At 37.9% G+C, this 18,099-nt stretch overlaps 1 protein-coding gene across 4 annotated transcripts in view; it reads right to left on the reverse strand.

The window, feature by feature from the left end:
- The window catches only part of dcp1a (decapping mRNA 1A), a 72,986-nt gene that overhangs the window by 26,046 nt on the left and 28,841 nt on the right, over positions 1-18,099 (reverse strand). For all 4 annotated transcript variants that reach the window (XM_043708056.2, XM_043708055.2, XM_087994285.1 and 1 more), the window contains exons 3-5: positions 14,459-14,586; positions 3,357-3,423; positions 1,338-1,476 (exon numbers count right to left, since the gene is read on the reverse strand). In XM_043708056.2, the coding sequence (XP_043563991.2) occupies positions 1,338-1,476; positions 3,357-3,423; positions 14,459-14,586 (334 nt within the window). The remainder of the gene's footprint in view (positions 1-1,337; positions 1,477-3,356; positions 3,424-14,458; positions 14,587-18,099) is intronic.

An 18,099-nucleotide genomic window follows, 5' to 3' on the forward strand; every position in this document is an offset into this window, starting at 1 on the left:
AGAACAAAGGAAAATATGATATATGCATTGAAATTTTAATAAGTTTGGACAAGAAGAAGTAAGAAGAAACAGGTTCTAGTGACCAAAGGATCAGTAAATGGAGGACACAAAGTGTAATGCAAGAACCAGAAGTGATTTGAGAAGAATATTTACACTTCCAGTTAGGATCATTTAAGAGTTAATTTGACTTGAAAACATGATAGGAGATTTAATAACAATTTTAATAGGAAACTATATCTCAGAAAGGAAAGATTTGCTGAGTATTGAGGATGATGCAGGGGAGCAGAATAATGGGATAACTGTCAAAAAGACAATACAGGAGTGATGGGCTGAACAGTCTCCCACTGTTTTCCACCATTCAATGATTCTCTGACACACCAAAATTGTGATCCATTTTAGGGTCCAACAGCCTTAACTACTGTTTTTTTCTCAGAAGCATGGAGATTTAGAAACAGAAAATGACCTTTTCGTTCTTCAAGCCTGCTCCACCATTCAATATTATACCTTAACTAGTTGTGGTCTCAGCTCCACTTTCTTGTCCGTGCCTCCCCCACTTAAAAAAAATAAGTTGAATTAGATGAAAAAGCCCAGTATCCACTACATTCTGGCGAAGAGATTTCCCTTCTGTCTCAGGAAGGGAGAGCTTTTATTCTTAAATAATGCCCATGGTTTTAGTCTCCCCTACAAAAAGGAAGAACAGTTGTTGTTTTTGGGTTAGTTAGAGCATTTACACTCACTTTTACTGACTGTACGTTTACCAACACTAGCACACTTCATTGAAAATGTTCTGTTTTGATTAACTACTAATTTCATTTAAGAAACCTGTTTGTCAGACTGTTTTTTTAAAAAAAATTTGGGTAGAGATAAGCAATTTAAATGGTCATCTTGGTAACTGGAGAAAGTACTTTTGTTGTGGATCAGTGGAAATTGAGTGAAGATTTATTCCCCAGCCTCAAAACAGCATGTAATCCTCGTTTGTTGAATTTTCATCATAGAAATACTCAACTGTTCTTCAAATAAATAGACACATAGGTTTACAAGTTTACTTAAAAAGAAACTGAATATTCTCATCTAAACACAAGTCATGTGAAAGTCCATCATCCAGAAAGATAATGGTTACGAGTCAACTTCTAGTCTTCATTCTTGAAAATTCTAAGATATTATAAATCCTCAGTCTTTGAAAGCCAAGCAAATAATCTTGATACAAATATGCAGAATAAAAATTCTTGTTGAATTTATGTATTGCTGAGTGGTGTTTCTAGGACAGTTATTTATTAACTAACACAAGGTGGAATGACTGATCATTGATAATTGCTTCAAACAATTTAAATCCTTACTTGTTCATACTCTTCCTTGGCTTTGCTAAGCATGTCTAAGATATCAATAGGATTTTCTTCATCGTATCCACTGGGCTTGTTTGGAGTGGTTCTTCCTGGAGATTCTTGCTGAGCTCGCTGTGCTTCCATTTGTACTACTCTAAGAAGGCACAAACATATGTATCACAACAAGTAATTACCTAGGCACAAACATTACCCCACTCCAATCAGAAGGTCTAAATTTGAGCACTGATCAATTTTTAATTTAATCTATTTTGGTGTGGTACACACTTTAAAAAAAAATTAAAGTAATTGACAAGGAAGCAGGGGAAGAAACTGGAGAAGCGGAGGCATTGTTCTGTTGATTGTAGCAGAGATCTGGATAGCAGAGTACACTTGGGGACATTTGGGAAGAACAGAATCAGGTGATATCTCCTTTGTCTTAATTAGTCACGGATGAAACCTTCCACAATGTATTTATTATCTCAAGAGATCTCAATTAAATCATTTCCCAACAGAGTAATACAGTCTTTGAAAATTTATTTCTTTTACCTCAAAATTTTAACATATTTCAGAGTTTGTGATTTATAGAATGGATGTATTTAGTTGTGGAGGACTCCTGCAAAAGCTTTGTATGAACCCAATTCACATAGCGTCATTGAGATGTACAGCATGGAAACAGACCCTTCGGTCTAACCCGTCCATGCCAACCAGATATCCCAACCCAACCTAGTCTAACCTGCCAGCACCCGGCCCATATCCCTCCAAACCTTCCTTTTCATGTACCCATCCAAATGCCTCCTAAATCTTGCAATTGTACCAGCCTCCACCACTTCCTCTGGCAGCTCATTCCATACACTTATCACCCTCTGCGTGAAAGGTTGCCCAGTATGTCTCTTTTCATATTTTTCCCCTCTCACCCTAAACCTATGCCCTCTAGTTCTGGACTCTCTGACCCCAGGGAAAAGACTTTGTCTATTTATCCTATCCATACCCCTCATAATTTTGTAAACCTCTATAAGGTTACCCCTCAGCCTCCATTGTTATCTTACACAGCTACAAAACGCAATGTTTTCACAGTTGAAGTAAACTTTACATCACTTAGTTCCAAGTTGCACAATTACATTTTGGTCACATCCAACAAACTAGTCTGGTAGTCCAAAAGTGCCTGTTCTTCAGCGTCAGAACAACGATTAACTAATTTCTCATCCCCATGACTCGAGATTTTTAGAAGTTCATGACTTTTACAGTCTCAAGTAGTAGGAAACCCTGATATTAGATACAAGATCACTGAATGAACATCAGTGATCTTGTATCATTTATGGGCGGCACGGTGGCACAGTGGTTAGCACTGCTGCCTCACAGTGCCAGAGACCCGGGTTCAATTCCCGCCTCAGGCGACGCTCTGTGTGGAGTTTGCACATTCTCCCAGTGTCTGCGTGGGTTTCCTCTGGGTGCTCCGGTTTCCTCCCACAATCCAAAAATGTACAGCTTAGGTGAATTGGCCATGCTAAATTGCCCGTAGTGTTAGGTGAAGGGGTAAATGTAGGAGAATGGGTCTGGGTGGGTTACGCTTCGGCGGGTCGGTGTGGACTTGTTGGGCCGAAGGGCCTGTTTCCACACTGTAAGTAATCTAATCTAATCTATTTTGGAGGGATTACATTATACTGATGACAGGGGAAAATTATTGTCTGAGGTAACTATCACTTTATTGGCAATCCAGAAACACAGGGTAACAGAAATACTTTCAAATCAACATGTTCAGAGATGTCAGCACACACCTCCAAAGGTGGTGGGACTTGAACCCAGGCCTCCTGGCTCAGCCCTGCCTAATGGATTAAAACACAGTAATTTAACAAACCTGTTTAAAACTTGCACTCCAATTGAACATCTCTGAAACTAACAAAAATGCCCAGGCCAGGCAGTAAAAAATAAGTTTGACCTCAATATGAAATTTTGGAATGGAACATTATAATTGAAAGCACAATAACATCTTATGTGTTAAACTGATTTAACAGTATGCAATTTTTCAGGTCTTACTTTGACATGAGTTGTGCAATTCGTTGACAGTCATTCTTGTCATAAAACCAGATGCTGTAAATGGACACTAATAAAAAAGATAAAACAAAATCAATTTTTACACCTCAAATGTTTTTCAGAGAACTTTAATTTCTTATGCTAAAGATATTTACATATACAGAGGAACCTCGATTATCCGGCATTCGATTATCCAAATTTCAGATTATCCGGACAAGATTGCAAGGACCCCACGCTTGGCTAAACTGCATTATCCGGGATTCGATTATCCGAACAAAATACTGTTTGTATTTTGAACAAAATCTGCCCTGTGGCAGTCAGATAATCCAGGTTCCTCTATTATTCGAGTAATGCAAATTTTTTGTTGACTAGGTGAGTAAAGATCCAATGACAGTACCTTCTAAACCCATGACACTTCCTTCAAGAAGGATGAGGACAGCAGATAATGTGGGAAGACCACCATCTGCACCTTGCCCTCCAAGCCACTCACCGTTCTTACTTGGAAATGTATTGTCATTCCACTGTTGCTGGATAAAACCCTGGAATTCCCTCCCTAACATTACAGGTCTACCTCTAGCACATGGACTGCAGCAATTCAAGAAGGCAGCTCACCACCACACTCAAGGGCAACTATGAATGGACAATAAATGCTTGTCCAGCCAGTGTGTCTCACAGTCATAATTATAGAGCGAGAAATCATTCAGCACAGAAACAGATGCTTTGGTCCAACTCGACTCAGTCTCCCAAACTAATCTGGTCACACTTGCCTGTGTTTGGCCCATATCTATTCATTTTTTTAAAAATGTAACTGTACCAATTCCTCTGGCAGTTCATTCCACATACCAACCATCCTCTAAAAATGTTGCCCCTCAGGTCTCTTAAGTCTTTCTCTCCTCATCTTAAAATTATGCCGTCTAGTTTTCAACTCCCTTATCCCCCAAAAAAGCCTTTGCTATTCATCTTATCCATGCCCCTTATGACTTTATAAATCTCCAAAGTCACCCCTCCAGTATGCTCCAGTAGAAAGAGTCCCAGCCTCCCTTATAACTCAAGCCCTCCAGTCCTTTATGACTTTCCAAATGTTTTATTACTTCCTTAATAGATTTCAATACTTTTCCAACAAGTGGGAGGCCAATCAGCCCATAGTTACCCACTTTTTCCCCTCATTCATTTTGAACAGGGGCATCACATTAGCAATTTTTCAATCCTCTGATACTTCTTCAAAATCCAATGACTTTTGGAAACTTACAATCTATGTATCCACTCTGTCTGAGCTACCTGTAGGAACCTAAGATGAAAAAAAGGTAGCACTGTTTGGCAACCAAATGGTCTCCTAACTTTTATTGCCACGACCAAGGGGAGAAAGGTTGCATGAGGTCTATATACACACACCCCAAACACACACATTTCACCCAGAGGGGGGAAAAAAACATTTCTCCAATTGTTCTTGGATATCTAGTGATCACAGCATGAGCATAAGTGGCAAAGATTTAACAGCAAGCCATCTGTCCAACTACTTCAGTTAATAGTGCTGAATGGAGGAAGAAAAATAACTAACAATACGCAAGTAGGAGGGATCTCAAGACCATGAAAAAGATAAAACAAATACTCAATTTTAAACTCACCAATTCACAGCAATTTGCTAACTCTTTTGAATTTTTTTAAAAAGTGCATTTTTAAAAACTTAGCTGACGGTGGATGATAAAGCAAATGTTAGAACTGCTTGTATTTAATGGTCAACAAATATTTTTTCTACACTGAACTCCTTCACTGCATAATCTTAATGGCCCAACAAGCTTTTATCGGAGTTACATGGTTGCTAAAAAAGCAGACATACTAAAGATATGTAATCATAAATGATAGCTTAATGGGCAACTTAAAAATGTGAACTGATTACTTTAAGAGAGCCACCAGCTATATCAGCCTGTTAGCTGATATCTCACGTTGTGTTTCTGGCAGGGTTACCATTAGTTCTATTTGTACTATTGAAGAACACATACAAATGTGACATTATATTATATATAGTGTTCATCACCACAACTGTTCATCAGTTTATTTTGTAACATTTTTGCATGTAGTTACAATTGAAGCTTTAAAACTTTTTCACTTAGTCATAGAGATGTACAGCATAGAATCAGACCCTTCGGTCCAACCTGTCCATGCCGACCAGATATCCCAACCCAATCTAGTCCCACTTGCCAGCACTTGGCCCATATCCCTCCAAATCCTACCTATTCATATACCCATCAAAATATGCCTTTTAAATGTTGCAATTGTATCAGCCTCCACCACTTCCTCTGGCAGCTCATTCCATACACTTACCACCATCTGCATGAAAACGTTGCCCCCAAGGTCTCTTTTATATCTTTCCCCTCTCACCCTAAATCTAATGTCCTCTAGTTCTGGACTCTCCGACCCCAGGGAAAAGACTTTGTCTACTTATCCTATCCATGCCCTTTATAATTTTGTAAACCTCCATAAGGTCACCCCGCAGTGTCCGACGCTCCAGAGAAAACAGCACCAGCCTGTTCAGCCTCTCCCCATAGCTCAAATCCTCCAACCCTGGTAACATCCTTGTAAATCTTTTCTGAACCCTTTCAAGTTTCACAACATCTTTCCGATAGGAAGGAGACCAGAACTGCACGCAATATTCCAACTGTGGCCTAACCAATGTCATATACAGCCACAACATGACCTCCCAACTCCTGTACTCAATACTCTGACCAATAAAGGAAAGCATACCAAACGCCGCCTTCGCTATCCTATCTACCTGTGACTCTACTTTCAAGGAGCTATGAACCTGCACTCCACGGTCTCTTTGTTCAGCAACACTCCCTTGGACCTTACCATTAAGTGTATAAGCTGAAAATGTGTTGCTGGAAAAGTGCAGCAGGTCAGGCAGCATCCAAGGAACAGGAGAATCGACATTTCGGGCATAAGCCCTTCTTCGGGCTTATGCCCGAAACGTCGATTCTCCTGTTCCTTGGATGCTGCCTGACCTGCTGCACTTTTCCAGCAATATATTTTCAGCTCTGATCTCCAGCATCTGCAGTCCTCACTTTCTCCATTAAGTGGATAAGTCCTGCTAAGATTTGCTTTCCCAAAATGCAGCACCTCACATTTATCTGAATTAAACTCCATCTGCCACTTCTCATCTGGTCAAGTTCCTGTTGCGGTAACCTTCTTCGCTGTCCACTACACCTCCAATTTTGGTGTCATCTGCAAACTTACTAACAGCATCTCTTATGCTCGGATACAAACCATTTATGTAAATGACAAAAAGTAGAGGACCCAGCACCGATCCTTGTGGCACTCCACTGGTCACAGGTCTCCAGTCTGAAAAACAACCCTCCACCACCATCCTCTGTCTTTTACCTTTGAGCCAGCTCTGTAGCCAAATGGCTAGTTCTTCCTATATTCTGCAACATCTAGCCTTGCTAATCAGTCTCCCATGGGGAACCTTGTCGAATGCCTTACTGAAATTCATATAGATCACATCTATCGCTCTGCCCTCATCAATCCTCTTCGAATTTTTTGAAGAAGTAATAATCAAGTTTGTGAGACATGATTTCCCACGCACAAAGCCATGTTGACTATCCCTAATCAGTCCTTGCCTTTCCAAATACATGTACATCCTGTTCCTCAGGATTCCCTTCAACAACTTGCCCACGACCGACATCAGGTTCACTGGTCTATTGTTCCCTGGCTTGTCCTTCCCACCCTTCTTAAACAGTGGCACCATGTTAGCCTCCCTCCAGTCTTCTCGCACCTCACCTGTGACTATTGATGATACAAATATCTCAGCAAGAGGCCCAGCAATCACTTCTCTAGCTTCCCACAGAGTTCTAGGGTACACCTGATCAGGTCCTGGGTAGTTATTCACCTTCAAGACATCCAGCACTTCCTCCTCTTGTAATATGGACATTTTGCAAGGTGTCACCATCTATTTCCCTACATTCTATATCTTTCTATCAACTTTAATTAAGAATATCTTGTTTGAGAATAATTCACAACAAAATTCATTTTAAAATATACTTAATTCGACAAACCTCCATGAAAAAAACACAAGAACCAGGTACAGGGGCATCAATTCAGTCCCTCAGGCCGACACTGCTATTTCTTATGATCATGGCTGATCTCATCTTGGTCTCAACTCCGCTATCTGGTCTGCTCTCCATAACCCTTCAATCCATTATTAATTAAAAAAAAAATCTTTTCTTGAAATTTACTCCATGTTCCAGCATCCACTGCACTCTAGGGTAAAGAATTCCAAAGATCCATGACCTTTAGAAAGAAGTAATTTTGCTTCATTTGTTTAAATCTGCTACTCCTTAGCCTAAAACGGTGACCTTTATCTACTGGTTCTTAAAGATCCATTTAAAATGGCCATACTATAGAGGAGTTGCTTCCATGTGATTAAAGTGTTTTTAAAAAGCAATTGTTAAGTGACTTCTAGTTTACTTTAGGTCATCTGCCTGTATAAGCTCTGAAACAACAATGATTCGACTCAACAAGCCATGGTAAGAAAACAGAATTAACAGAGAAACATATACTGGCCAAATTGCATTCTTCTGGGCTTGATGTTCAAACATTTGTTGCGAATTGAAAAGTTCTATTACTATTCATGGGAAAAGAATATAAATCTAAGTGTTATGATATTCAGTAAGTTAAAACATTTAATTTTAAGGGTTTATCATTATATTACACTTACAGAACCATATGCTATTGTTAGCAAACTGACCAGTAACTTGCATGGTTTCCTGTTTTGCACTTTCTTAAAAAAAAACTCGATTCACTGGTTATTGAACTAGATTATGATAATGCAAACAAGTAAAAATTCATCAAGAAATGAAATCCATTCATAGTTCTTGTTTTCATTTTGAAAATGAAAAGAAAATGTAGTCAGCATGTTGACAAAAGCAAGCACATATTTAAAGTAGTACAAAATAAGTATTTAGTAATGCTGCACAGACATACAAATCCATAGCCACAACTCTCGATATACAAATCTCCCAATCCCAACCAAGATTCCATGACATTTGTATGAATCTCCTAAAATGGATGATTTTGCTATCAATTAGCTATAATTCTATACAATTGAACGAATGCAGTTTAAGCTGAAGACAGACTATTACAGAATTGAAGCAGAGAACAGGAAAAAGCAATTTCTTTTCAAGTTTTGCCTCTCAGATGCAGATTACTTCTTTTGGAGTCTTATTTATTATTCTCGTTTTGATTTAGCTTTCTCAATCTCTATTATTGATGGATACAGTCCTGCCCAAATAATAAAGAATGGGGGTAATTATTATAAAACAACGCTAATTCCACTTGAGTGTATAATGATTTAAAGATTAATAAAATGCTCTAATAGTAATGGAAAAATATAGCATGGGACTACATGGAAATTACTGCAATCGGATGTGTGATGCCAATAACTGTTCTAAGACTTACTCCATTAACATTGACTCAGAGGTGCCGGTGTTGAACTGGGCTGGACAAAGTTAAAAATCAAACACCAGATTGGGTTTATTTGGAAGCACTAGTTTTCGGAGTGCCGCTTCTTCATCAAGCGGTTTGAAGGAACGGCGCTCTGAAAATGAGTGCGTCCAAATAAACCTGTTGGACAATAAACTGGTGTCGTGTGACTTTTAACTCTGTCCATTAGCATTCTTACAGAAGCTTTGGTTGAAAACTTAGAATGAGTGTATTTGGAAAATAAACTTTTGCGTTCTAAGTATTTTTTTTGAAAAAGTTAAGTGATCTTATCTGTACACTTGTACATATTTAGCTTTATTCCTCGGTGTTAAACATTTGATCAGATTCTAATATACACACACTATCCTGTGCACATTTTAGCTTATTACTACCATTGCTCTAGTTGCTTCAGATTTACAAATGAAAGACAACACACACAACACACAACACAGTTATACATCTATTAACACACACACAGTTATACATCTATTACAATTCACACAACTAAGTAACTAGATGCTACACAAACTTAAGATCGTGGCTGGGAAAATTAAATCCAGTGTGCAAAGTCCAGACGTGTCATGTTTAAAAACGTGTAATGTTAAGAATCTAATATCATCAAAGGTTGTCAGTGTCCAGTTAATCATTATTGGATAAGATTGGACATGAATATCTGATAAGAGTACAAGGTAATCTCATATTGGACTGGGTACATCAGTTGAATTGAAATTACTTTATATATGACATTTCCCTCAGCCACAAACCTTTGCCTCAGGGTGGGCCAGAAACAATGTCAGGATAAACATTACCATTATAAGTCACAAATGCCTCACATATCTGTTGTCACTGATAAGGTTAGCTGCCATTACATGTCTCTAAATCAGGCATGCATTAACTGTGACACTGCATGTCTACGCGCATTTAAACTTATTGAAATCTGTCTCCAACAACTGGAGAGTGGATTAAAGCAACTGAATCATCCGTGCTGTGCTTAAGTGCACTTGGATGGAGATACAAGTACAACAGACTGACATTCACAGTGGGCTGTTGATTTGAAGTGGCTTCTATTTTCAAGGATGGAGCTGGATCTACTGCACAAAATGCTCCAAAAATTTTTTTTTTTTTTAGAATTGTACTTTTATCAGTAGCTAGATGGACACCATTCCATCTATCCACAAATCTTCAGTAATATGACTGAAACATAATGTTTACTCAACACAGTTTTCACCTCTGATCCAATCTTTGGGTATTGGACTCCTCACTAAAGAAGATGGATTTCAAAAATCTTTCAAAGAAGCTACTTTTTAAAAAATGGGGTTCTTGTCAAGAACTCTGTGCCAAATATACAGGGAATGTTATAAGTGAAAGTGATATAGTACCATATAGTTTTAAGACCAAAGCAGGTAAGTGTTCACTTCGTTTCCTGTTTGAAAAAAAGTGTTAATATTTTTAATATCACAGAACAGCAGAGTAACAGTATCCCAAACATGGCTGTTTGAAAACCAAAACAGTTAAATAAAACAAAAGTACAGACTTGGGAATTGCCTAACATTTATGCAATTGACCCTGCCCTTTTGTATTCAATGTTTATATTTAGCCCTCCTGTCTTGGATCCAACTCAGAATGGTGAATTGGTGTTCACACAAAATGCAGAATTTAAACAGCTCAAGACTGTATTGTGGGTTCATGTGTGTTTGGAACAGGCAACTCAAAACCAATAGAAGTCTGAAATCTGGCACTATCAGTTTAATGGATATCAGATGTGGGACACTAAAATACCAATGGAAAATTAATATGCTTAACCCTTTTCGATATTAATACTGTATGAATAATTGATTTATCCTATCTTGTAAAACATTTCTGACAATGGTATAAGTATATTTACTGGAATTAGGTTGATAGTTGTTCAATGATTTACTGAATTTATTGAAAATTTATAAAACAAAATTGTTTTGAAAATATTTCAAAATACAGTGTAAGAACTTTCAAAATCTTTACTTGTTGAAAGCCTATTTTCTCGTTCACCATTAAATGTGATTTGCAAAACCAGACAATACAAATAATTGTTTTAAATTCTAAAACATATGGATATGGAAGCAACGATAAAAGCAAATATATTGAGGTGTAGATCATTCATTGTTTCAGGTGTGTTTAACAAAAATTCTTCCGGAATGTGCAAACTATTAAAGTTTTGAACAAAGTTGGGTTATTATCTTTTAGCTGCAGAATCAAGATTAGAATGGTGCTGGAAAAGCACAGCAGGTCAGGCAGCATCCGAGGAGCCTGCCTGACCTGCTGTGCTTTTCCAGCACCACTCTAATCTGGAGTCTGATCTCCAGCATCTGCAGTCCTCAATTTCACCTATCTTTTAGCTACATTTAGGTGGAAGAACACAACTAGTTTAAAAAAATGGACGTGACCCTATTATAACTAATTCATTAAGTTGCAGTAAATAAAAAAAAAGATTGTTGTTGTTATAACTTGTCCTTCATATAGCAGATGTATATAAATACCAAGGACAGCTGTGAGATGCAGCAAGATTTATCTCTATATTGGAAACAGTGCCCCAGTAATAGGGAGTAGGATTTTGGATCTACACCTGGATCAAGGCTAATAAAGTCAATGATAATCATGCTGCTACCATACAGGCCAATATTTATTGCATGGAATCATGTGACAAAACTGACAAGCAGAGGGTGGTATGTATATGGAATGAGCTGCCACAGGATGTGGAGGAGGCTGGTACAATTGCAACATTTAAGAGGCATTTGGAAGGGTATATGAATAGGAAGGGTTTGAAGGGATATGGGCCAGGTGCTGGCAGGTGGGACGAGATTGGGTTGGGATATCTGGTCGGCAAGGACAGGTTGAACCAAAGGGTCTGTTTCCATACTGTACATCTCTGACTCTAATGACTCTAAATAGTTGCTGGTTTTCTTCACTGATTTTTCTTGAGTTGTTTTACACACATTTAGGAGAACATAAATTTTTTTTGAAAAATAATCAATTTTCATTATTTTAAACTTGAACATAGACAGATTCTTTCTTAATACAACATTTTTTCCATATCTGGTCAAGTAGCTAAAATTAGTGCTCCATTCTGACTAGATCTAATATATCCCATATTCATTGTAGTGTTGGAATGAACTCAAGTACTATATAAAGAATTCTGAAATCATCATACCCTATTAACGACTTGTATGAGGAAAGTGAATGTACTACAGTCATGTTTGCAGATGACAAAAAAAGGCAAGTGATGAGGATGACAGTCTGCAGAGGGACATAAAACAAGTTAAACAAATGGGCCTACTTCTGCTTTTACATCTTATGGTCTTTCACAGCCGAATGACAGTCGTAGGAACAGTTGATATCTTGTCTCAAATTCACAAAAATAATTGTTGTCCAGTTTTATAAAATCACCAATTAAGAGAAAAGGAAAGCAATGTTTTATAACATGTAAATAATTCTATTGTAAACACATAAATGAGGGCATTTAAGGCTCAAAACATTTCAATAAACTACAAAATAGCTAAAACCATGTTACAATTAGTCCAGGTTTAATGTGAGTTATTCACTACAGTCTATTTGTTAGTTATATATTCATAATTTCAATGACAAGTAGAAAGATATAAGAAATGGTGTTAGAATTCAAAATAATAATGACTTATAATTATTAAACTAATCCTAGTTTTAAGAGCAAATTGCTTATCCTTTAAGATTAGGATATTACTCCACTTCAAAGCAACCAAATACCATTTTTGCCTGATCACAATTTCATAGCTAAACATTTCTGCCATGTCAGGTTTTCTATTCAAGTCTGGGATGATTAAAGGGCCAAGGACTTTTTTCACTATCTTAAAGATGCTTCCCAAAAAGGTTGCACTCATTTTATGCACCCTGTGGCCAGTAAGGATATACCTTTCTCAAAACAAAATCCAAATTGAAAGAAATGAAAAACTTGCATTGCATGGTGCCTTTTGTGACCACATGGCATTCTTCAAGCCAATAAAGTACTCTTGAACAGTACTCTTCTGTAGGAGGTGCAGCATTTAATTTGTGTACAGAAAGATCATACAAATTGCTGTGAAATAAATTACGGTGGTCTGTTTATTAAGCAGTTGAGGGGAATGTTGCAATGTGAGCTTTTACATTCACCTGAAAAGAGGATCTTGGTTTAAGGTTTAACTTAATTGGTGCAAGTCTAAAAGTGCAATACACACTTAATACGGAAATATCTTGTGGTACAGTGGCAGTATATCTTTGAACCAGGAAGCCTGGGTTGAAGTCCCAACTGTTCCAGGTGTGTAATAACATCTCTGAATAGATTTATTAGAAAATAATCACCACGTTTTCAAATCTGTCATGTTGGAATTACTGTCCTCTTACTCAGAAGTAAGATTACTACAGTGGAGTTAAGGGAAATCCCTCTTCCCATGTGAAGAAATTACAAGGGGAGAAACAACTTAAATCAGGAGAAAGTAACAGAAAATCTTATTTTAAAAATGTAACTTTTGATTCACTGATAGAAAATCTCAGAACTGTTTCCTAACGTACTATTAAAAAAGTCATGAAAAATGTCACTAATAACAAAGCGTATTACTGAAAGTTCCCTTCTTTCCAGACCTTACCCTCCATTTCCATTTGAACTAAATTTGAATGTGCGCTTTGACTTTTTTGAGCTTCAAGTATTTATGTGGACTGGATTGAAGTGAATACTATGTATCTATTCCAATGCCCCATGTCGGCATTTAACAAGTTTTCAAAAACACCACCATAAAGTAACAATTAGATTTCATTCTTTTGGGTTAATTTTCCACCAGAAATTATCACCTCCACTGTGTTGGTTGCTGAAGGACGAGATATCTATGTGTATTAATCATTGAAGGTTGCATGATAGATTGAAAAAAAGTAGTTAGTAGAGCATATAGCAAGTTGGTTTGATCAATAATTGCAGAGTACAAAAAACAAGGAGGTTATGATACCTTTATTGGCCTCAACTGGAGTACTGTGTTCAGTTTTGGGCACGACATGAGGAAAGATATGAAGACATTGGAGAGGTCTGCCAGGACCATGACTTTTTATTTTTAAAATTGTGGATTGAAATTAGAAAACTGTTTTAAAAACCAGTATTTGAAAGCATTGCTGTATATTTTGAAATCAAGAACCCTGACAACCATTACAGACATTGTATAAACAACTGTGTGAATAAACAGAAAAATTAGATATTATAGGAAACCTAATTTGAAAAACTTCAGAATAGCTCTCAATTACATAAAAACTTAAGCAACACACCAAAAAACTATTGTCTGATACATAATAAGTTGTGATTTATAGTTTAAATTTGAAAGGTTTTTTTTCCTCAGTTCAAGGTGTTAATGCTGAAGATTAGATTATTTTCCATTTCAGGCAGTGATGAAATCAAATGTTCCTTGTTTACTTATTGACAGTCAGATGCAGAGTAAATCTCCTTCAACACTTTGTCCAGCAATATGCTTCAGTCTTAACTTCAGATAGGCACCCCCAACTCCGTGTTTTTTTTCACAATTGACATTAATTTAGCATCTAATGAGTAGACCAGTTCAGTAACTGTCCTGAGCAGCACTTCAAGTTTAAAATAGATCAGTACTTACAGTTTGAATTTCTATAGAGAAGAAATGGGTCTTGGAGCTGAAACTCTAGATCTTTGTTGATGGGTTCAACTAAATTTTTCATGTTAAGTCGATTCATGATTGTAAAGCCATGGTAAGGAGATGCTGACCTGTGAAAAATAAGTTTTTTTAAAAATCTCAATTTTAATTTTAAACAAGACAATATATCAAATAGGTAATTAATACTTAGCACATTCCTGGAGAAATGAACACGAATTTCCATTTTATCAATTTTTTTTTACTAGTCTAAAAGGAAACTATTTTCTGAGACTATATTAGATAAGCATGCTTTTTTCCTGCTTTGGTGCCATCCACAGGTTCTAATCAGGGGCCCCTCTATAATTTTGTTTGCTGCCCTACTACATAGATTTCCAAACATCATTTACTATTTTTGTTACAGTACTTAGTAGGATATCTGCTCAGATGTATATAAATATACTTATTCATATGTGGCACAATGGCTCAGTGGTTAGCACTGCTGCCCCACAGCGCCAGGGACCTAGGTTCAATTCCAGCCGAGGGTAACTGTCTGTGTAGAGTTTGCACATTCTCCCCATGTCTGGTGGGTTTCCTCTGGCTGCTCTGGTTTCCTCCCACAATCCAAAAATGTGCAGGTTAGGTGATTTGGCCATGCAAAATTGCCCATAGTGTTCAGGGATGTGTAGGTTACGTGCATTAGTCAGGAGTAAATCTAGGATAACTGGGTAGGGGAACGGGTCTGGGTGGGTTACTCTTTGGAGGGTTGGTGTGAACTTGTTGGGCCAAAGGGCCTGTTTCCACACTGCAGGGATTCTATGAATATGCCTTGGGGATCAATATGCAAATGGATTCCCTACAATTCACCACATATCAACAATTCCAGCCACTGAATAGTAGCCACTTACCTTGGCATTTTCTAAATGCGAGAATAAGGTAAATATGAAGCAGCTGAAAAACTGTTTTTCCTACAAGTCAGCTTTTCACTATAATCATTATAATCATGGATCAATTTTATTCACACAAAATGCAAGTGCCGTCACCTCAGACAGGACAATTCAGTTTCTCCAGAGAAATTTTGTTGACCCATTATTTTCGTGAATGTTGGCTGAAATTTGTAAGACTGCATCATATTACATACTTTTTAAAAATTTACTATGAAATTACTTCCAAAATGTCTCTGAATAGGCAGGTTTCTTGAAATAAAAAGCATTTAAATTTATAAAACACCTTTCATAAACTCAGGACATCACTTCACAATCAAGAAATTTTGAAGGGCAGTCATTGCTGTATTGTAGGAAACAGAAGCCAATTTGCAAACACTATCGCACAAACAGCAACAAAATATATTAAATTGAGTCTTGGTAATATAAAGAGGGATAAATAATCAGTATCTACTAATACCATTATGTTAGCCAATAAGTGGAGTGGGACTTGCAGAAGAAATCAAATCAAGTCTATTTATGAGGCAGAGTCTGTTTTTACTCAGCATAGTCAACTTAAACAGCATAATAGTGAGCAAAGTCTATTTAAAAAGCGTGCTTCTAAACACAAAACAACTCATGACTGAAATGCCAGCATAAATTTCACATAAGAGCACTGATTCTCCAGGAAAAAGTAAAAGGTAGTTACACACGAAGTGCTCATGAAATATGAACTGAAGTCACTTCTATCAGTCTGTTCTTAGGTCATGAGTGACAAGGGAATTACCCAATACTCTCCATTTGAATCAAAAATTGTGCTTTTCCATATAAAGATGTAAATATCTGTGCTCTTGGAATAACATCACATGACCCTTTTACATCCCCCTGAGAAAATTGATATGGCCATGAATTCATGGCATAATCAAAAGACAATTTTTGGCAGTGCAGCATTCCCTCAGTGGTGGAACAGAGAATAACATTGTTGGATCGCTTTGATGGAGGTACTTCTGATGTTTGAACATTATTGAAAGTCTTGAGACCCATGTGTCAGGACACTTTTTAAATTTCTCACATTAGAGTCAGAGATGTACAGCATGGAAACAGACCCTTCGGTCCAACCTGTCCATGCCGACCAGATACCCTAACCCAATCTAGTCCCACCTGCCCATATCCCTCCAAACCCTTCCTATTCATATACCCATCCAAATGCCTCTTAAATGTTGCAATTGTACCAGCCTCCACCACTTGCTCTGGCAGCTCATTCCATACACGTACTACCCTCTGTATGAAAAGGTTGCCCCTTACGTCTCTTTCATATCTTTCCCTCTCACCCTAAACCTATGCCCTCTAGTTCTGGACTCCCCACACCCCAGGGAAAAGACCTTATCAAATTTATCCTATCCATGCCCCTCATGATTTTGTAAACCTCTATAAGGTCACCCCTCAGCCTCCGACGCTCCAGGAAAAACAGCCTCAGACTGTTCAGCCTCTCCCTGCAGCTCAAATCCTCTAATCCTGGCAACATCCTTGTAAATCTTTTCTGAACCCTTTCAAGTTTCACAACATCTTTCTGATAGGAAGGAGACCAGAATTGCACACAATATTCCAAAAGTGGTCAATGTCCTTTTATAGCCGCAACATGACCTCCCAGCTCCTGTACTCAATACTCTGACCAATAAAGGAAAGCATATTAAATGCTTTCTTCACTATCCTATCTACCTGCGACTCCACTTTCAAGAGCTATGAACCTGCACTCCCTTGGACCTTACCATTAAGTGTATAAGTCCTGCAAAGATTTGCTTTCCCAAAATGCAGCACCTCGCATTTATCTGAATTAAACTCCATCTGCCACTTCTCTGCCCATTGGTCTATCTGATCAAGATCCTGTTGTAATCAGAGGTAACCTTCTTCGCTGTCCACTACACCTCAAATTTTGGTGTCATCTGCAAACTTACTAACTATACCTCCTACATAAATGATTTGGATGTAAGCATAAATGATGAAAAGTCCTTGTGGCACTCCACTGGTCACAGGCCTCCAGTCTGAAAAACAACCCTCCACCACCACCCTCTGTCTTCTACCTTTGAGCCAGTTCTATATCCAAATGACTAGTTCTACCTGTATTCAGTGAGGTCTAACCTTGCTAACCTGTCTCCCATGGGGAACCTTGCCGAACGCCTTACTGAAGTCCATATAGATCATATCTAACGCTCTGCCCTCAATCCTCTTTGTTACGTGAAAAAACTCAATCAAGTTTGTGAGACATGATTTCCCATGCACAAAGCCATGTTGACTACACCTAAATCAATCTTTGTTTTTCCAAATACATGTACATCCTGTCCCTCAAGTTTCCCTCCAACAACTTACCCACCACTAACGTCAGGCTCACTGGTCTACAGTTCTCTGGCTTGTCCTTACCATCATCCTTAAACAGTGACACCATGTTAGCCAACCTCCAGTCTTCTGGCACCTCGCCTGTGACTATCGATGATACAAAAATCTCAGCAAGAGACCAAATCACTTGCCTAGCCTCCCACAGAGCTCTAGGTACACCTGATCAGGTCCTGGGGATTTATCCACTTTTATGCATTTTAAGACATCCAGCACTTCCTCCTCTGTAATGTGGACATTTTTCAAGATGTCACCATCTATTTCCCTACAGGCTATATCTTCCATGTCCTTTTCCACAGTAAATACTGATGCAAAATACTCGTTTAGTATCTG

This window comes from Chiloscyllium plagiosum, unplaced genomic scaffold (assembly GCF_037043375.1).
Source record: "Chiloscyllium plagiosum isolate Xiang-an unplaced genomic scaffold, Cpla_swu_hap1 HiC_scaffold_14, whole genome shotgun sequence".
NCBI lineage: Eukaryota > Metazoa > Chordata > Chondrichthyes > Orectolobiformes > Hemiscylliidae > Chiloscyllium > Chiloscyllium plagiosum.